This window comes from Lampetra planeri, chromosome 52, assembly GCF_965212315.1.
Source record: "Lampetra planeri chromosome 52, kcLamPlan1.2.h2, whole genome shotgun sequence".
NCBI classification, from domain to species: domain Eukaryota; kingdom Metazoa; phylum Chordata; class Hyperoartia; order Petromyzontiformes; family Petromyzontidae; genus Lampetra; species Lampetra planeri.
In genome coordinates, this window is record NC_136158.1 from 5450700 (window position 1) to 5478588 (window position 27889).

At 47.9% G+C, this 27889-nt stretch overlaps 1 protein-coding gene across 1 annotated transcript; it reads right to left on the reverse strand.

Annotated features, from left to right (window-relative positions):
- Window positions 1-311: 311 nt before the first annotated feature.
- Window positions 312-27648, reverse strand: LOC144734605 (uncharacterized). Its single transcript, XM_078616869.1, has 4 exons — window positions 27421-27648; window positions 16778-18104; window positions 8739-8892; window positions 312-5780 (listed from the first exon to the last, which is right to left on the reverse strand). Exons 2-4 carry the CDS (start codon window positions 17589-17591, stop codon window positions 5549-5551), a joined length of 1200 nt encoding a protein of 399 aa, XP_078472995.1. The 5' UTR covers window positions 17592-18104; window positions 27421-27648; the 3' UTR covers window positions 312-5548.
- Between the last annotated feature and the right edge of the window lie 241 nt (window positions 27649-27889).

Sequence of the window (27889 nt, forward strand, 5' to 3'; positions counted from 1 at the left end):
GTTGATTGGTCCACACCGAGACAGCTTTCTGGCATCATCTGGTCCAACACCAATGGAGACTAGGCTCTGAGAAAAGCTGTCTCGGGTGTGGACCAATCAACTTCAAGGACAGTGCATATCATTATCATCATCAGAGTTGTTTCTTTTTGTTTGCATTTTGACTGCTTGTGTTGTGGTTATTGCAAACATGATGCCTTGTATAAAGGTGTCAGTTGTTGTACCAGTTGAAAGTGTAAAAACCTATCACTATGCATTGTTGTTGTTGTGGCCGTGCCTGAACTTTGCAATGCGAAGATGAAGACAAAGTTGAATACGTTTCAGAATCAGTTTATTTAAACTGGAGGAATCCGATGAGTTCTAAAGGTCATTTTTCATTGCAACGTAAAGCCTGCGTCGTTCGCCCCCCCCAAGCATTGCGACTTTACACGAAACAACGTCGTCAAACGCAGTGCATGCCGCCAGTCACGCAAACACAACTCAATCGACGATGAAACAACTGCAACTATTATAATGACGTTACAACCGCAATGAATGTCTCCAGAGAGTGATACAAAAAAATGTTGCCAAACACCAATTTAAAGGACGGAAAGTACCACTTTAGACAAATTATTGTGTTTGTTGTCGGCGGTCAGTCACCGCCTAGTCGCTCTTCTATCGCTGCTACTACTGCTACTACTGCTACCACTGCTGCTATTGCTACCACTGCTACTACTGATGCTACTGCTGCCACTGCTACCACTGCTACTACTGCTGATACTGCTACTGCTACCACTGCTACCCCTGCTACTACTGCTACCACTGCTACTACTGCTACCACTGCTACCACTGCTACTACTGCTACCACTGCTACTACTGATGCTACTGCTACCACTGCTACCACTGCTACTACTGCTGATACTGCTACTGCTACCACTGCTACCCCTGCTACTACTGCTACCACTGCTACTACTGCTACCACTGCTACCACTGCTACTACTGCTACTACTGCTGATACTTCTACCACTACTACCACTGCTACCACTGTGACTGTCGTCTTAGCTACCACCACCACAGTGTTTACAGTTTGATATATATACAATGCTAATTCACATATATTTTGCTATACAATGATTCTTGATTTGAAGCGTTCGTGACTGCAGGAATCCATACTCTTTGCTTCTTTCGGTAAAGTTACGTAGGTAGAAAATAAAAGTGATTTAATTTATTTAATTTAATTTTATACCTACGTTACTTTACCGAAAGAACCAAAGAGTATACAATGATTGTTTACATATCATTTCATAACGACGTATGCGCATCACATATGCACATGTTTCTATATACATGTAGCTACACAAAGGTTACTACATCTACATCATTGTATTGCGATACATACAATCAAGGTATAACGACACAGCAACTTGGCAAAAAAACGGACGACACCGCGATTATCGTGGACCTCATATCGCGCGATATCGTACGGGCAGAGAGAGAGAGAGACCGCCCCGTTCGCGTCATCGTCGTCGTCATCATCACACGTGACCGAGACAGCACGAGGTGTCCATCGAGCAGCACGTGACTTCTCGTCGTCGCAACCAGTTGATTGAACAGTCGATTTTTAAATAGTTTTTTCATTATGATTCTAGTTAAAACAATGCTACGCGAGTCTTTTGTTCGCATCAACAATGGAGCTGTTTCATTGCCAACATCAGCGGTGAGCGGTGACAGACAAAGTGTCATTTCCCTGGCTCGTGTTGAGACACTTTGAGGAGGCACCGTAGCTCGTGTCTCCCGTTTATAGCCCCCGCAGAGCCAGCGGTGGGAAATTCGACATTCCTATGGCAGGGGCGACCCACGGTAAAAACTTGGAACGTTGGTGCCGACGTCGGCTCAACGTTGGCGTGTCTACCGCGGAGTTTCTCTTCCATCAGACGGACGATGCTGATTTCCCCACAAGGCTTGGCCCCTCTTTTCTCTCCGCCTGATGAAGACCGCTTGTGTCACGATGGAAACTGTCGTGGGTTTTTTTTGCTTTTATTTTATTTTAAATTTTAATTAAAATTAACTATTTTTATTTTCTATCTACGTGACTTTACCGAAAGAACCAAGAATTTCAAAATGGCCCCTATTTTATCAACCCCAAGGTCAACCTCTCCCCACCACCCACGAACGGGGGTTGAACTCATGACCCTTCCGACTGCGAGCCACTGACTCGCGCGTTGCGCCAACCCCGGCCGGCTCGTAACGGACCCAGAAGGCAATGACGTCACTCAATCTCGCGCTGTCAGTGACCCTGCGGTGATAGTCACGTGATTTCGACTGCAGCATGGGGTCGGCCTACACTCCCGACGAGGTGGATAAAATCGGTACCGTACCATGTTGTGGCCAGGGGTGGGATGGGGGTGGGGGTGTGGTGAGGAAGGTTCACTCAGACCATCTTCTCACCAGGGTCGATAAAACAGGTACCGCTATGTGGGGAAGTCAACAGTTCGCGTACGATGAATGAGGCTCAATTCCGCCGTAGAAATGAGGAATGTCCACCACTGCTTCCAGCGATCAATCACTTGGACTCTCGCTTGGTCGATGTTTTTGATTCAATTCCCACGATGGTGACAAGACGAATCGCCCGATCGGTCACGCGGTCATCCGACGGTCAACCGCGGCGATGCGAACTCACGACCCCCCCGTCTCGAGTGGCCGGGCGCAGACAGCCCCGTGGCATCCAAACAAGAGATACCACGTGGTCCTAGCTTTGTCCTCACGGTCGCCAAGTCACGAGTTATCGGGCGAACTCCAGATCACCCTGGGTGGGCCCGAAGCTATGCAAGCGTGAAGCCTGGTTAGTGCTTCAACGGGAGACTACCAGGGCTGGCGTTGGGCATGGGGATACGAGGCGTGGCCAGGGGTTGGCACAGAGCTCTAGACAGTGGGGCCAGCAGAGGAGAATGAACGACCATCCACGCACTTATCCAGACTCAAGCCTGCTTGGCTTCTGAGATCTGATGGAGTTTGGGTGCATTCTGGGTGATTTAGTCAAAGGCACCAATAACTTAGCCAAAGCTTTCGCCTGGGTCGTGGCGGCTATGCACGTGGCCTGTATCCAGAACTGCGGAGGCAGCGAGGGTTTGTGGATCAAACACACACACCACACAGATGTTGTGAAACTCTCTTGCCATGAGTCATATCCTGGCTCCCGAGGTAAATGCAGCACAACGAATGTGGACTCCACCTGTTCTATCTTCACGGGGATAGAGCGTTGCCCGCTAGCACACGTCAGTTTTTCTCTACGTGCTCCGATTTTCCTGCCCCACACGCTTAGACACTCATTGGTTGGCCGATAACACCTTGATGTATCTAGGGGATAGCAGATCTTGGGCAATCGTTGGTAGCGTCGGATCTTCACCGCGTGGCTGCTGCTGCTGCTCCTTCCTGTTCGTCTGTGGTTCCTCCTCCTCCTTGTGCCTTTGAGTCGTCCTCTCTCGCTCTCGCTCTCTCACCGTTATAATTTAAAGTTATTACTATTGTTATTAAAACGGGACAACTGTCATGCTTGATAAATTATGGTACCTTGTTATATCGTCTGTAAAGTGCATAAAATGTAAAAGAAAATCATTCATCCAACAATTACCAATAAATTACCACCGCCAATTAATTTATCCAACAAGCGATCGCCCCACTTGTGGTCCAGTGCACATGACAGTAAGACGATTATCTAAAAAAAAACACTTATTTTTTTAAAAGTCCAGATATAATGTCACACCACGCAGAACACAAGTACACTACATCATCATCATCACCAGCAGCAGCCGTGGTCAATCCACTGCTGGATGAAGGCTCCCCGTCCCCACCTGCTCCTTGAAGACAAACAAAAACGAAAATATTTTTTCACGGCCAAAAACATCTCCTCTCGTCCGACCGCCAGCATCCGTCGCCAAGTGATGGCCACCGCACCTCAAAGCGGAGCGGTGGCCCGGCACGCGAAGCGCTCCATCTCCCCACGGGGCGTACCCCCCCTCCACACAGAGGTACCCCGCGGGTGGAATGTGATGATTTTGTATCATCATCATCAACATCATTATGTGGTACTTGGAACAAATCAGAACCAAAACTAACTAACATCGTTTCGCAGACGGCAATTGCCGTCGTGGTCCAAAGGCAAATAAAAATCCCCGGCTTCAGAATTTCAAACGGAAATATAACAAACTTGTACCGATATAGGGGGGCCGTGGTGGTGAGATGTTGACTACCTCGCTTGGTATGCGGGACGTCGTCGGTTCGATCCCGACGCCTGTATAGAGTTCACGTGTTCTCCCTGTGGCCGCGTGGATTGTTCTCCGGGTTTTCCCCTCCACATTTAGAATCAACGCGCGTTTAGAGTTATTTGGCTGCTTTAGATGACAGCGTGATGATGAGCAAACTTCGTTGAGCCATCATTTGCGATAGCCAGGTCACTATATAGCTCAGTGGGCCTTAACTGGTAAAAATGAAATGTTTTATCTTCTTGGTTCTTTCGGTAAAGTCACGTAGAAGGGAAATAATAAAATAAGAAAAATAAAACATAATAAAATAATTCTCACGACGTATCGGCCACAACGCAAGCAGCCGTCCTCAGGTGAAGAACAGGTCTGTCGTAAAGACAGCGTCTGAATGAATGACGCTGTCTTTCCGACAGACCTGTTCTTCGACAGACCTGTTCTTCACCTGAGGACGGCTGCTTGCGTTGTGGCCAAAACGTCGTGAGAATTATTTTATTATGTTTTATTTTTATTATTTTATTATTTCCCTTCTACGTGACTTTACCGAAAGAACCGAGACGATGAATCCCTGCAGTCACGAAAGCTTTAAATCAAAATGAAATGTTTTAGTTTAGTTTCATATGGGTGCTAGTCATGTCCTTGGCATGTGTGCGGTCCACTATGCCTACGACGGTACATCAATGCGGGGTATCGTTAGTTCGTGGCTTTCTGTTGGACCGCGCAGGAAGAGTTCACGGAGGTCCATCAGAGAACGCGCTCGGTGCATCAGCCACCGAGCGCTGCCATCAGCAACCAAAACCCCGCGCCGTCGAATGTTAATTGTCTTCCGATTTCGGGCACAGAATGTCCCGGGGTGTTGCCATTAGCAACAAGCGGGGGGGGGGGGGGGAGATGTCGTCTTGTGGCCGAGAGGTCGTCTTGTGACTACACTACGATTAATAATAATATTAACAACGCCAACGACCACCGCATCACAAAGATCAGCCAGCCACGGTCGATCTACCGCTGGATGAAGGCCTCTCCAATCCGCCGTCGTCTCTTTCTCTCCCGCGACGCCTCTATAGTCGCTCCGTCTTCCCGCGGTGGACGCTCGAAGAGGATGTCGGGGAAAAAAGAAAACGCGAACAAAACCGAGCGATGGCAGAGGATCGCGGGGCGCCTGATCGCAGCGGTGCGCTTTAAAAAAAATTTCCGCAGATATCTATCGCGCCGATGGTGATTCCTAATTCTCTGTAGTTGTGTCCCTACCCCCCCTCCCCTACTACTCCCCCCTACCCCCAGCGGTGGAGGCCAGCGAGCGAATGATCGAGAGATCAAGAGAGCGAGCGATTAAATGATCGAATCCGCCCGTTGCCGACCAGAGGCCGGACCGGTACCAAACCGAGGATCGATCGAGGCACGGAGGGGGACGGGGGGCCCTGCGCCCCCCCTCCCCATGGAGGGCGAACCTCCCTCCGGTTTTGGCGGGGGGGCGCCGGTGCCCAGAACCAGCACGCCGATCCCCAGAGCCGGGACCAGCCCAGCGACAGCGCCCGGCGGAACTTCCTGCGAGAGGTCAGAGGGGTCAGGGTCAATTCAGTTTTCAGTGTCATTTATTAGGCGTAGCCCTGTGAGCCATGCGGCTCTTGACTCGGGTGCAGCCGCAACAAACAAAAAATTAACCCGTAAAAACAAAGTTTTTCACTATAAATCCTTTATATGCGTGGCGGCTAGAGTCCTCTCGTCCTCTGGCTTTAGATGGCTGCCACCTATGGGTCAGATGATTGCCTGCCACCATTAAGCAATTGGTAATTAAATATAATTAATTTTTTCCTAAAAAGTGTAAAATTTTGGAAAAAAAATTTTCACGAAAATAAATTGTCACGCACAACGAGTCTGTGTGCAAAATGTCAGCTCGATTGGATCACGACAAGTGGGTTAAAAAACAACCGAAAGATTTGCACGGTCGTAAGCGCGCAAACAAGCAAGCAAGTGAACTTAATATAAAGGATTTAAAAACATGAACAAGAAACATCTTAAAGTGACTACGCGCAACAGAAACACACTGAAGCGGTTGTGCTTTCACTACGTTGTCCCCACTTGAAGAATGAGGCTTGTGTTGCGCCCGAAACGTCGTGATTTAATTTAGTTGTTTTCCTTTATTTTATTTTTTACCTACGTGACTTTACCGATAAAACCAAAGAGTATGAATCCTTGCAGTCACGAAAGCTTCAAATCTAGAAAGAAAAATCCAGGAAAAAACAGCAAAGACTTATAGAAAAAGCACCGTATATCAATGCTGTGTGCAAAAATTCCAGACAATTTAGATGAAAAGTTATCAATCTAACTCTGTACTACAACAAACAAATATTGCTAAACCAAAAGTTTTCGATGCCGCCCTATAAACTATAAAACTATTTTCTATTTTACCAGGTAAGGCCGCACTGAGCTATATCGCTCTTTTTTTCAAACCTGACCTGGCTATCGAAAATGATAGCTCATCGAAGCGGCTTATCATTATGTGGACATTTATAGCAAACAAATACTCTAAACGTGCGTTGATTTTAAATGTGGAGGGATAAAAACTGGAGGAAACGGAGAAACATCCACACGACCACGGCGTGAACACGCAAACTCCAAATATATAGGCCCCAGGGTCGAGAATCTAACCCACGACCTCCTGTATACCAGGCGTGGTAGTTAACATCTCGCCACCATAGCGCCCTACCCTGGCTCGCCACGAGAAGGCAGTACAGAAAATGTGGACCAATATCCACGTGTTCCATCTGCATTGGATCGTCATCACCATCATCATTATTACTCCTACTGCACTAAAATTGTTTTATTTTACCAGGTAAGGCCCACTAAGCTATTGTAGCTATTTTTCAGAAGCAACCTGGCGATGAATGATACCTCAACGAAAGTGTCTAATCACGTGGAAATTTATAGCAGACAAATGGACGTATTGGCAGCACAACACACCTATCCTCATAAAAGAGTCTGAAATAAAAATTGTAATCGGCAAATCTGTTTTTTTTTTATCAGCCTTTAATTGACCCTGTCACCAGCTCTGACACGATTCGAAGGTTTATTCAGTCGACTGAGACTTGCTAAAAGAAGGTCAATATTGATCGTTGTGTCCGGGGCACGCGATTACTTTGGGCCGATCAGAAAGGCGAGAGCCTGGAGCAACAGCATCTCCCTTGCGTTGCCTTACGAGCCTGAGTTGGGACGGGGGCATCATCTACATCTCCGTCGTCTTGAACCCACCGATGGATAATGCGGCAAGTCGAGCATTGGGATCGTGCCGTACTTCTTCCGAATGTACACCCACAATGCACTTCTGAAGATGTTTGTGGCACCCACAATGCACTTCTGAAGATGTTTTTGACACCCACAATGCACTTCTGAAGATGTTTTTAGCACCCACAATGCACTTCTGAAGATGTTTTTATGCACCCACAATGCACTTCTGAAGATGTTTTTAGCACCCACAATGCTCTTCTGAAGATGTTTGTGGCACCCACAATGCACTTCTGAAGATGTTTGTACCACCCACAATACACTTCTGAAGATGTTTTTAGCACCCACAATGCTCTTCTGAAGATGTTTGTGGCACCCACAATGCACTTCTGAAGATGTTTGTGCCACCCACAATGCACTTTTGAAGATGTTTTTGGCACCCACAATGCACTTCTGAAGATGTTTTTTGACACCCACAATGCACTTCTGAAGATGTTTTTGACACCCACAATGCACTTCTGAAGATGTTTGTGGCACCCACAATGCACTTCTGAAAATGTGTTTTTTTTTGGTCACCCACAATGCACTTCTCTGCAGGCCCACACGGATTTGGCCACGGGGCGGCCTCCCTCACCGCTCACTCCCTGAACGCCGGGCGCGTCACCGATCACGCGTGTGCTCGTGTGTGTGCGTAGAAAAGGGAACGCTGGCGCCGCGGTTAGCGCACTCGCTCTACGGACCTAGCGGGCCGAGCTCGACTCGTGCTCACGGCCCAACATCAGCGGCAAATGTACGAATCAATCCTGGGTCACCCTTAGGTCAACTCAGCCTAAAGTAAGTACCTGGTACGGTGTGTACAAATCAGCACTAGGGAGATAAAGGCGGCCAGTGTGGTGAATATCTGAACCGATCCTGGGCTGCCCCCCTAGGTAAATTCAGCCTAAAATGAGTACCTGGTGCGGTGTACAAAAATCAGCACGGGGTCGATTAAAAGAGACCGGGTGGTGAATATCTGCACCCATCCTGGGCCTCCCCCAGGTCAACTCAGCCTTAAATGAGCACCTGGTGCGGCGCGCAAACATCGCCAGTGGGGAGACAAAGGCGACCGGGCGTGGTGCTAACCACCGCACCCTCTCGCGTGCCGTGCCGGCCTTCATAGGTGCTGCTCGCTAACAGCACTTGCCCCCCAAACGGTCTGTTAGAGGCTACACGGGAGGGGGGAGGGGGGTGGGAGCTGTTGGGTGCACCTTCGCCTTTGTGTCTCGCGTCTCGTCGACCTACTGCTGGGAGAGGAAGTTGACCCACGGGTTGAGGGCCGAGGTGAGCAGCGTGAGTGCCGAGCAGAGCGCCTCGGCTGTCACGTGCACGGGGAGGCGGGCGAACGCGGCGTAGAAGCTCACGGACAGGTAGGGCACCCAGCAGACGAGCAGCACCACTGCGGGGGGGGGGGGGGCACGTGGGGGGGGGCACACGGGGACGACGACATCGGTATAGTTGTTCTTCACCTGTTTACCATGGGAGTTCAGTTTACCATGGGAGTCCAGTTTACCATGGGAGTCCAGTTTACCATGGAAGTCCAGTTTACCATGGGAGTCCAGTTTACCATGGGAGTCCAGTTTACCATGGGAGTTCAGTTTACCATGGGAGTCCAGTTTACCATGGGAGTCCAGTTTACCATGGGAGTCCAGTTTACCATGGATGACCAGTTTACCATGGAAGTCCAGTTTACCATGGAAGTCCAGTTCACCATGGAAGTCCAGTTCACCATGGACAGGGGTTGGCAACCATCGGCTCCGGAGCCGCATGCGGCTCTTCAAGGACTGCTTTTTTAAGTTAGTTATTAAGGACCGCCGGATCGTGTTGAACGCATTGCATTGTTGTTCATCTTCTTGGTTCTTTCGGTAAAGTCACGTAGAAGGTAAATAATAAAATAATAAAAATAAAACTATTAAATTCTCACGACGTTTCGGCGGAAAGACTTTCCGACAGCCCTGGTCTTCACCTGAGGACGGCTGATTGCGTTGTGGCCGAAACGTCGTGAGAATTGTATTTTATTATGTTTTATTTTTATTATTTTATTATTTCCCTTCTACGTGACTTTACCGAAAGAACCAAGACGATGAATCCCTGCAGTCACGAAAGCTTTCAATCAAATGAAATGTTTTAGTTTAGTTTCATATGGGTGCTAGTCATGTCCTTGGCATGTGTGCGGTCCACTATGCCTACGACGGTACATCAATGCGGGGTATCGTTAGTTCGTGGCTTTCTGTTGGACTGCGTAGGAACGTTTGAGAAATGTGACGTCACATAAAAATGCGCAACTTTAAATAAATATAGACAACACGTTCTACTTAACTAAATAGACGTTTTAATAAATGTTTTCTCCTACAATATCAGAGTGCAGCGCCGCATTAAATACGCACTACAATGACAATAGTTTAAAGCGATTTGAAGCATGTTTTATTTTTTGGGGGGTGGGGGGGGGGGCAGAGCTTTGTGACGTCATATTTGAGGGGGGGTTTGACTTTTTGTGGCGCCGTGTGACGAAGGGGGGGGGGGGTCAAAAATCGTACAAAATCGCGTGACGTCATTTATGGACGGCCTTTCTAAAGAAATTCGTTTTCTATCTAGTATCATGGTATCGTGGATAGTGCGATGTATAGTGATGTATGTTGAACTTACATCACGGGACCTCCTTTGCCAGTACCAAAATATACCAGAGACAGCTTTCTTTAGAGCCTAGTCTCATATGGTGTTCGACCAGATGACGCCAAAAGGCGCACAGTTCAAAGACAATCAGTTTCAAGGACAATGCATAAATGTCAGAGTATTGTTTTTTGTTTGCATTTGACTGCAAGTATTGTGGTTAATGTTAACATGATTCCTTGCAAAAGGTGTCAGTTTTGTTGCCAGAAAAAAAGGGGAAAAACCCTATTAGTATATGTTGAACTTCTTTCGCACCATACCTGGCCAACCGCGCTAATCGTAGGCGCGGCAAGGAGGAGGGGTGGGGGAAGACAACAACAAAGGAAATCCACGCGACCACGGGGAGCGAGAGAGGGACACACAAAACTCCAAATATACAGCAGCAGGCGTCGTCAGGGTCGGGATCGACACCACGACCTCCTGTATACGAGGCGAGGGAGTTAACATCTCGGCACCGTGCGGCGACCTCGTAAACGAGTATATCACGACGTACGCGCACGTCGTCACAGCGTCCAGATTTCTAAAAAGCACTCTCACCCAACCCTGCCGATGGATTTATTGCTTGTTGATGTCGGGCCACCTGCAAGTTTCGTTGCGTGTCCCGAGCGAGCGAGCGAGATAAGTCAACTCCCTCTCTCCCTGCGAACGCGGTACAGCGGTCGCGATGCAGCTCAAGTGTCTCGGTGTCACATTCCGACGTTGGCGCGGTGAATGGAGGGGGGGACGAGACACGCGGAAACGTTGCGAGGCTCAGCTGTGACGCACGCCGCTTGCTTGACGAGCCATCTCACCGTTCATGGGCTTGAAAAAGTGTTACGAGCAAAAAAAAACATCTGACGGATGGAAACATCATCAACAGGGAAATGTCTTACGAAGTGAAAATATCTTGTGGGTGATAAAATTTTACGGATGAAAATATCTTCAAAAGGGAAAAATCTTTACAAGTGAAAATATTTTATGGGTAAAAACATCTTAGGAGGGAAAATATCTTACAAATGAAAGTATCTTATGGATAAAATCATCTTAGGAGGGAAAATATCTTACAAATGAAAATATCGTATGGATAAAAAACATCTGACGGAAAAAAACATCTTACGGATAAAAAATATCTTAGGAATAAAGACATCTTACGAATAAAACCATCGTAAGAATGAAAATATCTAATGGATAAAAACATCTTAGGAGTGAAAACATGTTACAAATGAAAGTATCGTATGGATAAAAACATCTTACAGATAAAAAATATCTTAGGAATGAAGACATCTTACGAATAAAAACATCGTAAGAATGAAAAAATCTTATGGATAAAAAAACATGTTACGGATAAAAACATCTTACGGATCAAACATATCTTAGGAATGAAGACATGTTACGAATAAAAACATCGTAAGAATGAAAACATCTTATGGATAAAAAAACATCTTACGAATAAAAGCCCTTCCTGGACAAATAAATCCATGATTGATATTACAATTCGGGGTACCTCCACTTTACCCCGCCATCCAGCTCACACGTGGCTGTGAGTGACGTAGTTAGTTCGAGTGATTCTCCACGGGGGCTCGAGATAGTCGATGGTGACACAAATATCGTCGGGGTTATCTTGCATCCAGAATAAGCATAACCCGTAAAAACAAAGTTTTTCACTCTAAATCCTTTATATGCGTGGCGGCTAGAGTCCTCTCGTCCTCTGCCTTGAGATGGCTGCCACCTATGGGTCAGATGATTGCATTGCACCATTAAGCAATTGGTAATTAAATATAATATTTTTGTCCTAAAAAGTGTAAAATTTTGGAATTTTTTTTTCCACGAACATTAATTGTCACGCACAACGAGTCTGTGTGGAAAATGTCAGCTCGATTGGATCACGGGAAGTGGGTTAAAAAACGACCGAAAGATTTGCACGGTCCTAAGCAAGCAAGCGAACTTAATATAAAGGATTTAAAAAAAACATGTGTACGCCAAATATTCGTGATTTTATTTGGTGGATATTTTTTTGTTTTGCATTTACACTTATCTGTTTTTGAATATAGGGTTGTGAACACGTAGACTGTCGCGACCAAAATTATCCATAAAACATTTTTTTTGGGGGTTAGATCGCGTAAATATAAATGTGTCGTTAAACCCGCCCCCACCCGACACAGCCAATTAGTAAGGTTTGTCACGTAAACAGAACGTGGCCAATTCGTTACTCTCCAGCACACCGGTGTGTTGGAGAGTAAAACCCACAACATTTACAATTCGAGTACGACGTTTCGCCGGCAATTACAAGCGGTCTCATCAGACGACAGCCACAATATTATGGGCAACATTTTTGTTGTTGTTATTGTTGTTGTTGTAGCTATCGTTCTTTTTGGAAAACGTCGCCCAAGCCAAAACATCAATTTATTGGTTCTTTCGGTAAAGTCACGTAGAACGGAAATAATAAAATAATAAACAATAAAACATAATAAAATACAATTCTCACGACGTTTCGGCCACAACGCAAGCAGCCATCCTCAGGTGAAGAACAGGTCTGTCGGAAAGACAGCGTCTGAATGACGCTGTCTTTCCGTCTGAATGACGCTGTCTTTACGACAAACCTGTTCTTCACCTGAGGACGGCTGCTTGCGTTGTGGCCGAAACGTCGTGAGAATTATTTTTATCATGTTTTATTTGTATTACTTTATTATTTCCCTTCTACGTGACTTTACCGAAAGAACCAACAAGATGAATCCCTGCAAGTCACGAAAGCTTTAAATCGAAACCAAAACATCAAGTTGCGACGAGGGCTCCCAGCCAACGCAGTCGGACCGTCCAGCGCAACTCGAGCGAAGAGCGCACGCCGTCGTGACAAATACCGCAGAGTAACCTCGGCCGCTCGGGACAGACAAACCTATTTACCATCTCTCGCCCGTGGAGTTGGAACGGCCTCTTTGCGAAGCGCAAACATGGCTGCGTTGCCGCGTGCGTGGGTCCGCGCGCGCGAGTGCGTGCCGATGACGCCAATCGGAACGCGCCGGTGTGTCCGGGGCGTGAGCGAAAGGGGCCGATCGCTGTTTTGACGCAATCGGTGAAACCGTTCGCCGCGAACGAAAAATCCGCGCGACGGTCGTTTAGTAAAGGGCCGCGTAAAAACAACCCCATCGGTTGCTATTTCGTCGCGTTTCGCTCGACGACTTTGTGCGAGCGATCGAGAGTAACCGCGCGGATGAAGCGCGTGTGTACGATCTTTCCCACCTGATGATGGACGCTTGTGTTGCGCCCGAAACGTCGTGATTTAATTTATGTTATGCCTAGGTGACTTTACCGAGCATTTATACGTTTCCGCGTGCTCGCTCCGCGCTCTGGCTGAGCGCGCTGCGTAGGCTGCACGCCGTGGGGCCGTGCACGGCTCTAAGATGAAGACTCTCACATTGAAATTGAGGTTTAAAGCTTTCGTGACTGCGGGGATTCGTATTCTTGGTTCTTTCGGTAAAGTCACGTAGAAGGGAAATAAAAAAAAAATTCTCACTACGTTTGCAACACAAGCAATCATCATCAGGTGTGAAAACCACAGCGAGAACATTTTCGTGCTGTAGTTTTCATTTTCATTTTCTTGCCGTAGTTTTCACACCTGATGATGATGATTGCTTGTGTTGCAATCGAGACGTCGTGAGAATTTTATTATGTTTTATTTTTATTATTTTATTGTTTCCCTTCCACGTGGTTTTACTGTCACATTTATTTCGCGATGCCGCCGATGCTGCTGTTGCTGCTTTGGCAGACATTGGTGCACAAGCACGATTAGTAATAATCGCAATCCGTGTGTGTGTGTGTGGACTTCAAATAAAACATGTAATTGGTGACGTTTCATGCAATGCCCCTTCTTCACAAGCACGTTAATAGAGAGGCCAATGATGAACAAACTCAATCAAATCCTGAAGCTCCTAGCACGTGCAGCGAACCGTCGGACATTGTTTAGAATATTGACACGACCCGGTGCCGCATGCTGCTCTTTAAGGACTGAAGTGCTGCTCTTGAAATTAGAACAAAAATTGTCCAGTTTACCATGGGAGTCGAGTTCACCATGGAAGTTCAGTTTACCATGGGAGTCCAGTTCACCATGGAAGTTCAGTTTACCATGGGAGTCCAGTTTACCATGGAAGTCCAGTTTACCATGGAAGTCCAGTTTACCATGGGAGTCGAGTTCACCATGGAAGTCCAGTTTACCATGGGAGTCCAGTTTACAATGGAAGTCCAGTTTACCATGGAAGTCCAGTTAACCATGGGAGTCGAGTTCACCATGGAAGTCCAGTTTACCATGGGAGTCCAATTTATCATGGGAGTCCAGTTTACCATGGGAGTCCAGTTTACAATGGAAGTCCAGTTTACCATGGAAGTCCAGTTAACCATGGGAGTCGAGTTCACCATGGAAGTCCAGTTTACCATGGGAGTCCAATTTATCATGGATGTCCAGTTTACCACGGAAGTCCAATTCAAGGACTGCTTTGTGAATTTATTTTTGAAGGACCGCCGGCTCGTATTGAACGCATTGCATTGTTGTTGTTGTTGGTTTGCTGAGCTCTGGGATACAGCGACGTGCTGCTCGGGGTGGACAACATCCGCGGCTGTCGCACTCCGAGCCTCATCGAAGCGGCTATCGCTTACGCAGTAGAATGATAACCCGGCGATTGCAAAACAACAACGAATCTCGTTTACGATGTTCCTCTGACAGCTGGGCTTGGCAGCGCGCGGATAACGGATCAGCGAGCTCGGCACAAAGCGCCGACGACCCCCGGGACAGACGAGTGGAAACTCCACGTTCCCACGGCAAGGGCGAGTGTCTGCAAAGAAGGCCAAGCGTGGCTGACGTTTCACAAAGCGGTACACGATGTGTTTAAACGGCCCACCCCCCCCCCCCCGAAGTGATGATGGGTTGAGTTAGTCCGCCGAAAAGGGAAATGGAACTCCGAAGTATCGATTGTTACAGCGACGACATAATCGGTCAATATCATTGTGGAGTACATTATTTTTTACGTCCATAAATGACGTCACGCGATTTTGGACGATTTTTGACCCCCCCCCCCTTCGTCACACGGCGTCACAAAAAGTCAGACCCCCCCCCCCTCACATATGACGTCACAAAGCTCTGCCCCCCCCCCCCAAAACAATAAAACATACTTCAAATCGCCTTAAACTATTGTCATTGAAGTGCGTATTTAATGTGGCGTTGCACTCTGATGTTGTAGGAGTGTTGCTATAACAATTAGTGTTGTTATAACAATTCTATATTTATTTAAAGTTACGCATTTTGATGTGACTTCACATTTCTCAACCCCCTCGTCACACATCGTCACAAATGTCTGACCCCGCCCCCTAGGTGCGTGACGTCATTTATGGACGGCCTCAGAGTCAGTTGTACAATCGGGCAGCAGACAAGGGAAGAGAGGTCGGTGGATGTCCCCAAGACGCACAGAGAGAAGGAGGGCACCTCGAACCGGGCACCTAGGGGCGATGTTTACAACACACCGCGACACCAGGTACTCATTTGAGGTTGAGTCGACCTAGGGGAGCCCCAGGGCCGATTCAGATAATCGTCACTGGTGTTGACCGTGAGCGGGAATCGAACTCGGGTCCGTCGCTTTTGTGGAGTGTCGCGCAAACCACTGCGCTACCGCTACCCACACACACTCACTTTCACACACACGCTTGTATGAGTGTCTTTGTGCACGAAGACAAACACACACGCACAAAGACAAACACACACGCACAAAGACAAACACACACGCACAAAGACAAACACACACGCACAAAGACAAACGCACACGTGTGTGTGTGTGTGGAGGATCACTCCGCTGGACAAAATAGTTCCGCGGGTCAGTTCGCGTTTTAAGTCGATGTTAAACAAAATGTGACAATTCATGGAAGATGGTTCGTAAGTCGATGACTGCATGTACATACAGGAGTGAACAGTGGGTAGTGACTGAGTGAGCAGTGATTGAGTGGTCAATGAGTCAGCAGCGAGCGAATGAGCGTGAGTGGTGAGTAGTGACTGAGTGAGCGGGGTGAGTGAGTAGTGACTGAGTGAGTGGTGAGTGAGTGAGTAGCGAGTGAGTAGTGACTGAGTGAGTAGTGACTGAGTGAGTAGTGACTGAGTGAGTGGTGAGTGAGTAGTGACTGAGTGAGTAGTGACTGAGTGAGTGGTGAGTGAGAAGTGACTGAGTGAGTAGTGACTGAGTGAGTGGTGACTGAGTGAGCGGTGAGTGAGTAGTGACTGAGCGAGTGGTGAGTGAGTAGTGACTGAGTGAGTGGTGAGTGAGTGAGTGGTGAGTGAGTAGTGACTGAGTGAGTGGTGAGTGAGTAGTGACTGAGTGAGTAGTGACTGAGTGAGTGAGTGGTGACTGAGTGAGCGGTGAGTGAGTAGTGACTGAGTGAGTGGTGAGTGAGTAGTGACTGAGTGAGTGGTGAGTGAGTAGTGACTGAGTGAGTAGTGACTGAGTGAGTGAGTGGTGAGTGTTGTAGAGACTGAGTGAGTAGTGACTGAGTGAGCGGTGACTGAGTGAGCGGTGAGTGAGTGAGCGGTGAGTGAGTAGTGACTGAGTGAGTAGTGACTGAGTGAGTAGTGACTGAGTGAGCGAGCCCTCTCCCTGCCTCACCCACGGTGGACACCAGCACCACGGTGCAGCGCAGGAACCTCCGCGCGGGCACGTAGTAGCAGTGCGCCTCCGTGCACACGAAGGCCCCACGCCTCGCCTGCCTCCTGGCCACCTGCACGATGTACGCGTACATGGCGGCCAGCGCGGCCACCGGCGCCGCCACCCCGAGGCCCAGCAGGAGGACGCAGAGGGCCCGCTCTCCCGCCGCCCCGCCCTCGGCCCGCAGGAAGCGCGGTCCGCAAGTCCCCGTGGCCCGCGAGGGGCCGTAGCTGCCGAGGCCCGCGAGCGGAGCGGCCGCGGCGGCCAGCCCCAGGCCCCAGGCCAGGGCCACGGCGGCGCCGGCCCGCCGCGCCGTGACGGTGCGTGCGTAGCTCAGGGGCCGCTGCACCTCGGCGAAGCGGCAGGCGCTCAGCCAGAGCAGCGAGTGGAGGGACGCCAGCTGCAGGGAGGTCTGGAAGAAGGCCCGCGCGTGGCACAGCCACAGAGGGCCCGGCCACCACTTGGCCGGGGGTCGGTTACCGACGACGACGTCGACGCCGCCGGTCGTGATCGCGGCGGCGGTGGCGGCGGTGCCGGTGGTCGTGGTGGTGGTGATGCTGGTGGTGCTGCTGCTGGTGCCGCTGACAGTGGCCATCGACGCGCACATGATGCCCAGCGAGAGGTCGCACAGAGCCAGGTTGAGGGCGAGCGGCAGCGTTGGCCCCGGGATGGCGCGGCCGCACGTGGCGGTGAGCAGCAGCAGCACGTTTGAGGGCACCGCCATCGCGGAGATGGAGCAGTAGAGGGCAGTGCGGGCAGTGGGCAGCCAGCTCATGACACGGGCTGGGCACCTTCACCGATCGCCCCCTCCCCCCCACACCACCACCTCTGGATGTTCGTTGAACTACGTGGCCAACCGACAGCAAAACTAAATATAAAAAGTCAGTTCTCAAGAAATTAGTTTGTCAATGGAGTTGATTTAAAAGTGACTTGCTCCCCGTGGAAGGGAGGAGCGTTCCAGACGGCCGCACAGACGGCTTGCGCCGATTTACCGTTCGCCCTGCTGCTAAGCGGGTGCCCAGCCTTGGATGGTTGGCGCATCCGACGAACAAATCACCAAAGCGCCCGGCGGCTTGAGATCGAGGATGATAATGGAGCTGTCGAGGCCGGTCCGTGCTTGGATGGGCGATCACCACCGCCAGCCACCGACAACGGGGGGCATGCCAGGTGTTGTTGCCGAGTGTCTGCCCTCTCCGTGTTGACCGGGGTTCACTCTCGCGGGATTGTTCCCGTGACTCCGATGCAAAGTCCTCTTGTCAAATGAGCCCTGAGACTCCCTCGTGCGTTCCTGAGTGAAGAGGAAAGCGCCATCGTGAATACCGTGCCCGCATCGCCGCCGCGCGATGTTTTATTCCGTCCCGGGGGATTCTCTGGGGGCCAAACTGCTGCAAGGCAATACTTGGTGCAAGGATTTCATACTGTCGATCTGATATCAGGGTGCCACGGTGGCTAGGAGATGTTAACTCCCTCGCCTGGTATGCAGGAGGTCGTGGGTTTGATTCCTGATCCTGACGCCTGCTGCTGTATATTTGGAGTTTGCAGTGTCTCTCTCTTTCTCTCTCCGTTATCATCACGGTGGCTAGGAGATGTTAACTCCCTCGCCTGGTATGCAGGAGGTCGTGGGTTTGATTCCTGATCCTGATCCTGACGCCTGCTGCTGTGTATTTGGAGTTTGCAGTTTCTCTCTCTCCCCATGGTCGCGTGGATTTTCCTCCACATTTTGCATGAAAATGCGTTTAGAGTATTTGGCTGTTATACATTTTCACGTGATAAGCCACTTCGTTGAGCTATCATTTATAATAGCCTTCTGAAAACGGCTATTATAACTCAGTGGGCCTTACCTGGTCAAATATATTTTTTAAGAGTTTATACTAAATACAGTGTTGAAGTATGATCAAACAATATCCACAACGGCCGTGGGTGGGCCTTAACGCAGCAATGGGCTAGCAATGATTGAGAGAATGGCCCTGGGAAGGAGACACTGTTGAACCACTTCTGAGGTCCTTTTCTTCAAGGGATAGCCTCCTCTTATTCCCACGCTGGGGAACTTCTTAATTATCACAAGTGGTGGTTTCTATTAAGAAAAAAAACTATACATACGAAACAATTTCGATTTAAAGCTTTCGTGACTGCAGGGATTCATCTTCTTGGTTCTTTCGGTGAAGTTACGTAGAAGGTAAATAATAAAATAATAAAAATATTTCCCTTCTACGTGACTTTACCGAAAAAACCAAGAAGATACGAAACAATATTCTCCTCTGAAATTGTAATTGGCTTTGCATCATGAGTGAACAACTCATGCGACAAGATTTGTAGATTTACGGAATCTTTCACAAACTCATTATGAGTTCATTCTTGGATTTGAAGCTTTCGTGACTGCTCTTTGGTTCTTTCGGTAAAGTCGCGTAGGTAGAAAAATAAATAAATCACGACGTTTCGGGCGCAACACAAGCGTCCATCATCAGGTGGCAAATCATTATGAATTGCAGTGGAGAAATGCGGGTAATACTAAACACCCAACTTCAGATCTTCTGCCTTCGCGCGTGGATAAACACAATCCTGATTTAAAGCTTTCGTGACTGCAGGCATTAATCTTCTTGGTTCTTTCGGTAAAGTCACGTAGAATGGAAATGATAAAATAATAAAAACAAAACATAATAAAATATTATTTCCATTCTACGTGACTTTACCGAAAGAACCAAGAAGATAAACACAATCCCATTTCAGTCCTGTTGGCTTTTGCAGACCAATATTATCTTTGCAACATTTGTTCAAGCACGCAAACTCGGAACCCGGTTCATATTTCTGGGCCTCATTGATGGTCGTCAGGCTTGTCAACATCCTCACTAAAATGTGTCTTTAACACATTCGTCAATAACACTGTGGCTTTTTAAGGAAACATATATGCGATAGGTGACGCTTTGGGCAATGGCCTGCAATATGGCGGGAGACGTTGTTTTAAACAAATGCTTTTGGGTTAGTAGATGCGTTTGGGGCCGTCCATAAATGACGTCACGCGATTTTGGACGATTTTTGACCCCCCCCCCCATCGTCACACGGCGTCACAAAAAGTCAGACCCCCCCATCAAATATGATGTCACAAAGCTCTGCTCCCCCCCCCCCCAAAAAAAAAATAAAACATGCTTCAAATTGCTTTAAACTATTGTCATTGTAGTGCGTATTTAATGTGGCGCTGCACTCTGATGTTGTAGGAGAAAACATTTATTAAAAAGTCTATTTACATAAGTAGAACGTGTTGTCTATATTTATTAAAAGTTGCGCATTTTGATGTGACGTCACATTTCTCAAACCCCCCCCCCCCCTTCGTCACACATCGTCACAATGTCTGACTCCCCCCCCCTAGGTGCGTGACGTCATTTATGTGTTGTATTTCCTCTCGCGCCTCCGATGAACACGGTCGGATGAGGGTTACGCAATCGCATCGCACGATTGCGTAACCGTTGGGAACCGAGCAGATGGACTTTCACGGCGGTCCTATAAACTATGGGAGAAGGAAAATATTAGCACGTTTTATATAGATACGAGTCAAATTCCAACAGCAATGTTTGCAGCACAGTTCACAGATAATTAATATTTATTCATTTATCGTGCATGGTTTAATTTTTGTTATTACACACTTTTATTTAACTCACTCTGTCTGTTGTTGTATCTTCAAATCTTGTAACTCAATTTTAACCAACTTCCCAATGTGGTATCGACTGCAAACTTAGTATACTTATGTCATACTGATGACAATGCTATATTCTATCATAAAAAATAAAATATATATTTTTAAACATTATTTTTTACATGTTATGTTTCGGCTTGGGTCTAATTGCCCACGGTCAACTGACGTTGGCTGTAATTGGCCACGGTCCTTGACGTTATGGCAAGCTTCGGGCCACTTCCTGGAGTCGTGGAGTTCTTCCATTACGACAGTACATTCATGTTTACCATGTGACAATCGATCTACTGCTGGATGGCTGCTATGAATCTCGACGCGATGTGCTACTTCCTTGGGCTATCGTTTGTGGCCAGGTAGGTTGTGTTTTAAAAAAGTGTTTAAATATATTTTATTGTTTTCTCGGCCATCAGAGCTAAGTGCAAACGAATTGCAGTCACCACGTTGATTCGCTGTTGCAAGTGAGCAACGGAAATGGTTTGAGACTGAGATCGTATCACTGAAAATCTCGCACCAGCTACTAAAATGTGTATAGTAGTAGGTTTTGACCGTTTAAACTGATACAAAAACTGACACCTTTATACAAGGCATCATGTTTGCAATAACCACAACACAAGCAGTCAAAATGCAAACAAAAAGAAAACAACTCTGATAATGATAATAGTATGCACTGTCCTTGAAGTTGATTGGTCCGCACCCGAGACAGCTTTTCTTAGAGCCTAGTCTCACATGGTGTTGGACCAGATGACGCCAAAAGGCCAATGGAGACTAGGCTCTAAGAAAAGCTGTCTCGGGTGTGGACCAATCAACTTCAAGGACAGTGCATATCATTATCATTATCAGAGTTGTTTCTTTTTGTTTGCATTTTGACTGCTTGTGTTGTGGATATTGCAAACATGATGCCTTGTATAAAGGTGTCAGTTTTTGTACCAGTTGAAAGGGTAAAAACCTACTACTATATTTTGCCACTGGTAAAGGAGGTCTCATAGTAAAATGTGTATGTTGAACTTCTTTCGCACCTTACACAGCCAACCGTGATAATCGGAGGTGCGGGGGAAGGACAACAAACTAAACACAAAAAGAAGTTCTAAAGAAATGAGTTTTAAATCTCGATGATTTACGAGTGCGTAGCTCCTGCGGCTTCCTAATATCGGAAGGAAGAGCGTTCCAGACGGCCACAGAAGCGGATTCGAAAGCACACGATGCAGTGGCCGTCTTTGTTCTATGGTCATCCAATGATAGTAAAAAAAATGCAATTAAACATAAATTACACAACCGCAATTACATGTGTCGTGGTCTCATGCTTTTCTGGAAGGAAATTACTCAGAAATAATCCAACGTAATTGTGTTTCCCATTTACTCACTCAACTTGCCAAACCGTTTCGACTGATCATTACCATGGTGTGCTCCATAAGGTTTGGTTAAATATTTCACATCGATTCGTCAAAGCCACTGGCTGGATGAAAGCCAACACCAGCTTCACGTCAGATCGTGGAATGATACTTTCAATCGCCGCTGATGTTAGCCACGACCAGGAATCGAACTCGGGGGTTGCCAGGCTTCATAGCGCAGTGAGTGCTGAGCACCGCACATCCGCAATAGTCGCATCATACTTGATCTTCATTCGATAAACACATTCCTGCTGCGGAGGGAGCTGGTAGGAACGTTGGGTTGCTCGGTCAATGGCCAGGGTCAACGGCGGCGTGGTGTATTCCGCAAATATGGCCGACTGTGAGGGCGGGCACAAGCCGGCGTGAGTAGGTTAAACGTTGAGTTTTATAAGGGCACCACGGGGTGACCAGCTCCTCCCCACCCAGACCCACCCCTCCCACCCCCCACCCAGCCCCTCCCCACCCAGCCCCTCCCCGTCCTCCCCTCCCCACCCAGCCCCTCCCCACCCTCCCCACCAAGCCCCTCCCCACCCTCCCCTCCCTACCCAGCCCCTCCCTCCCCACCCAGCCCCTCCCTGCACGACGGACACAATAATCCCCTGTGGGCTGGTGTAACCAGGAGGTTCCTACCAGTAAAATGTATTTATTTTGTACAGCACTTCACCAACTCAATCTCCGCATTGACCAGCGTGGTCAATTATGGTCAAACCACCCTCAAGACCGTGGGCACGGTGTGGGATTGGCCTTCATCCAGAAGTGGATTAACAAACGGCTGCAAATTATTGTTGGTTTTAGATTATAAAACAATCACGTGTTAACACGTTTCCTCCGGCATGTGGTAATAACGCTGGCCATTCCAGTTGGTGTGAATACTTACGTAAGTTCATGCTGTTAAATTAATAGCCCAACCACTCCACCACCCCCCACCCTCCTCAAGAGCATATTCTGTATGAAAAAAATGGCATGTGGCATTAGTCTCATTTGTGTGTGTGTGTGTGTTTTGTTCGTACTCAGCACTACAAAGCCCACGACGCTTACACAGTTTCAAGGCCATCGCTGAAAGAATTCGTTGGGCTCTTTAAATTAAATTCTTTTTTAAACCCTTTATATTAAGTTCGCTTGCTTGCTTAGGACCGTGCAAATCTTTCGGTCGTTTTTTTAACCCACTTCCCGTGATCCAATCGAGCTGACATTTTGCACACAGACTCGTTGTGCGTGACAATGAATTTTCGTGAAAAATTTTTCCAAAATTTTACACTGTTTATGGAATTTTTTAAAAATATTTATTTACCAATTGGTTAATGCTGGCACACAATCATCTGACCCATAGGTGGCAGCCATCTCAAGCCAGAGGACGAGAGGACTCTAGCCGCCCCGATGCCACGCATATAAAGGATTTATAGTGAAAAACTTAGTTTTTACGGGTTATTTTTTATTTATTTCGTACGGCACGCCGATGTAGACGCAGAGGCGACGGCTACAATTTCACATTCAGGGTGGGATCAAGCCAGCAGATGACCGCGTCAGCAGGAGCAAGCGGAGTTAGTCGTATCGCTGCTGGGATATCCCCTTATTGCCATTTGTAGATCGCGGCACTACCGGTCTCTGTCCTGGATCAAAGATCAAATATCCCCCATATATTCTAGATTTGAAGCTTTCGTGACTGCAAGGATTCACACTCTTAGGTCTTTTCGGGAAAGTCACGTAAGTAAAAAATAAAATTTAAATTAATAAAAGTAAAATAAAAATAAAAATCACGACGTTTCGGAGGCAACACAAGCTTTATTTTTTACCTACGTGACTTTACCGAAAAAACCTAAGAGTATATATCCCCCATATAGCCTTAACAGACTATAGGGGCAAGTGCTGTTAGCGAGCACCTATGGAGGCCGGAACGGTACACGAGGGGGGTGGGTGGCCAGCGCCACGCCCGACCGCCTTTGTCTCCCTAGTGGCGATGTTTACACACCACACCAGGTACTCATTTGAGGCTGAGTCGACCTAGGGGAGGCCCAGATAATCTTCACTGGTGTTGGCCGTGAGCGGGAATCGAACCCGCGTCGCCAGCTTCGTAGTGCAGCGCGCTAACCGCTACACCACCGCTCCACCCTTTCCTGGATGACCACAGTCACACACTCCTGGAGAGGTTTTTTTTTTAAAGATTCCATTTGTGCATCATGTATCCGCATCTACCGCTGCCATGATTTGTGCAGCGCGTGGTGGTTTGGGGTGGACCATCTTAACATCGCCATTAGATTATTTTCCTTCGTCTCACTTGGGGCGATACACAGCAATCGGCGCCCAGCTATTAGCGAAATCAATACCTCAGGTCGCTGTTGCAGCGTTGGGGCGACGCTGATTCACGGTTCTCTCCACGGGCTGCGCGCTTCGGGTCGTGCCCGATGTGCGTTGTTGTTCGGCACGGTGTCCGACGTTTTTCACCGCGTGCAGGGAGCTTCTCCCTGAGCCGCGGTTCAACTCGGAACGAAATGTCGGACATCATCGCGCCGAACAATATGGGGGACGACCCAAAAGCGCGTCTGAATGCTCGGACAGCAGCACGCGCCTGACTACCTACGCAGCAGTCACAGATCATGCCCTGCGAAGATTAAACTAAACTATTTTCTTGGTTCATCATCATGGGACCTCCTTTGCCAGTACCAAAATATACTATTAGGGGTTTCCCCCCATGATGTAGCTGCTCACCCCGAGCTCTCATTACTCTGGTAGTTGCGTTGTCTTTGAACTGTGCGCCTTTTGGCGTCATCTGGTCGAACACCATATGAGACTAGGCTCTAAAGAAAGCTGTCTCTGGTGTGGACCAATCATTTTCAAGGACAATGCATACATTATCAGAGTATTGTTTTTTGTTTGCATTTGACTGCTAGTATTGTGTGGTTAATGTAAGCATGATTCATTGCAGAAGGTGTCAGTTTTGTTGCCAGAAAAAAGGGGATAAACCCTATTAGAATATTCTTGGTTCTTTCGGTAAAGTCACGTAGAAGGGAAATATTAAAATAATATAAATATCAAACATTTATAAAACAATATTTTTGGTTTATATTATTTTATTATTTCCCTTCTACGTGACTTTACCGAAAGAACCAAGAAGATGAATCCCTGCAGTCACGAAAGCTTTAAATCGAAAAAATCTTGTAATGCTGTTTGTTTCTGGCCGCTCGGCACTTTAGTCGTATTGGGCCTGTACTCTGAAACCGTGATAGAAAATAATCACCTTTTTTAATCTAACCAAGTCAGGCCCACTAAGTTACGAAGCTCTTTTTGAGAAGAGAGCCTGGCTAACACAAATGATCGCTCAGCGAAGTGACTTATCATCGCGTGGAAATTTCGAGCGGCCAAATACTTTAAGTGCGTGATGATTCTTATTGTGGAGCGAAAAAAACCCGAATGACCCGGAGAAACATCCACGAGATCGAGAACTTGCAGATTACAAATATACAGCAGGCGTCAAGGTCGGGAAGGAGTTTAAACCCACGACCTCCTGTATACCAGGCGAGGTAGTTAACATCTCGCCACCGCAGTGGCCCACATTATTTACAATGTGGCCCATAGTTTGGGGTGCACGGCCACAGTCGCATTGCTGTGGCTTGTCTTCAATGTTCCATATCCGAAGGCGATAACATATGAAGCCTACATTTGTCATACAAATAAAACATCCTGCTTACAAAATGAACCAAAACCATCTTTAACTTTAACAATAAAACAATTGTGCGACTGGATGGCAGCTAGGCACAAACAACAACAATAACCACAAGTCAACATGTCCCGTCAATAGCACTGCCCTATAAAGGGAGCTCTTGCTGTGACGAAGGGCTATTGTTTAATTTGTGCCGACATTACCGACCATCACAAACACACAAACGACCATCACACACACAACTGTAACAAACACACACGACCATTACATACACACACACAACCATCACACAGACAGACACGAGCACCACACACACACCCATCACACACACAGACACACACACCCATCACACACACACACAACCATCACACACACACACGACCATCACACACACACAACCATCACACACACAACCATCACACAAACAACTATTACACACACACACAACCATCACACACACACAACCATCACACAAACACAACCATCACACACACAACCATCACACATACACACACAACCATCACACACACACACACAACCATCACACACACACACACGACCATCACACACACAACCATTACACACACAACATCACACACACACACGACCATCACACACACACACAACCATCACACACACACACAACCATCACACACACACACAACCATCACACACACACACAACCATCACACACACACAACCATCACACACACAACCATTACACACACAACATCACACACACACACGACCATCACACACACACACAACCATCACACACACAACCATTACACACACAACATCACACACACACACAACCATCACACACACACACAACCATCACACACACACACAACCATCACACACACACAACCATCACACACACAACCATTACACACACAACATCACACACACACGACCATCACACACACACACAACCATCACACACACAACCATCACACACACACACAACCATCACACACACACACAACCATCACACACACAACATCACACACACACACGACCATCACACACACACACAACCATCACACACACACACGACCATCACACACACACACAACCATCACACACACACACACAACCATCACACACACACACAACCATCACGCACACACAACCATCACACACACACGACCATCAAACACACAACCATCACACACACACACACGACCATCACATACACACGACCATCACACACACACACACACAACCATCACACACACAACCATCACACACACACACACAACCATCACACACACAACCATCACACACACACAACCATCACACACACACATCCATCACACACGACCATCACACACACACACACACCCATCACACACACAAAACCATCACACACACACAACCATCACACACACACACAACCATCACACACACACACACAACCATCACACACACACACAACCATCACACACACACAACCATCACACACACACAACCATCACACACACACACACCCATCACACACACACAACCATCACACACACAACCATCACACACACACACAACCATCACACACACACAACCATCACACACACACACAACCATCACACACACACACAACCATCACACACACACAACTATCACACACACACACAACCATCACAACCATCACACACACGACCAACACACACACACGACCAACACACACACACACACCATCACACCCAACACACACACCCATCACACACACACACACCCATCACACACACAACCATCACACACCCATCACACACACAACCATCACACACCCATCACACACACACACCCATCACACACACACACAACCATCACACACACACACCGCACCAACCGTGGAGTCATTACGAGCTCTCACCCCCGATTGAAGAATCGCCGTCTCGCGTTCCCACTCAACCTCCGCCAAAGAAAAAGGAAAGTTCCACTCTGTCCGTCACCGAGAGAGAAAGACGAAGAGGGCTGAGAGAGAGGGGGAACGACAGGAGAGGGCAAAGCGAAGAGTCGGGCGTGAACCCAGTGACCGCCAGAGGTCCCAACACCTCGCCAGCAGCCAGCCAGCCGATGCGAACGCCGCGGGCTGACGGCAGTAGACTGACTCCCTGCCAGCAACACTGATGCCTCCACACCCTCCCCCACACCCCCCCCTAGCGAGATTGCGAGTAATCATTTACCACGTAGATGGCCTTCTTGTCGCTGCTGCCGTGCGCGTGTATGGGTGCCGGACTTCTTTCGCACCGTACGCGGCTAATCGCGCTCGTCGGAGGAGCGGAATAATATAATAATATCATCGTCGTCGTCATCGTCATCATGCGCCTCCGTGCGCGTGT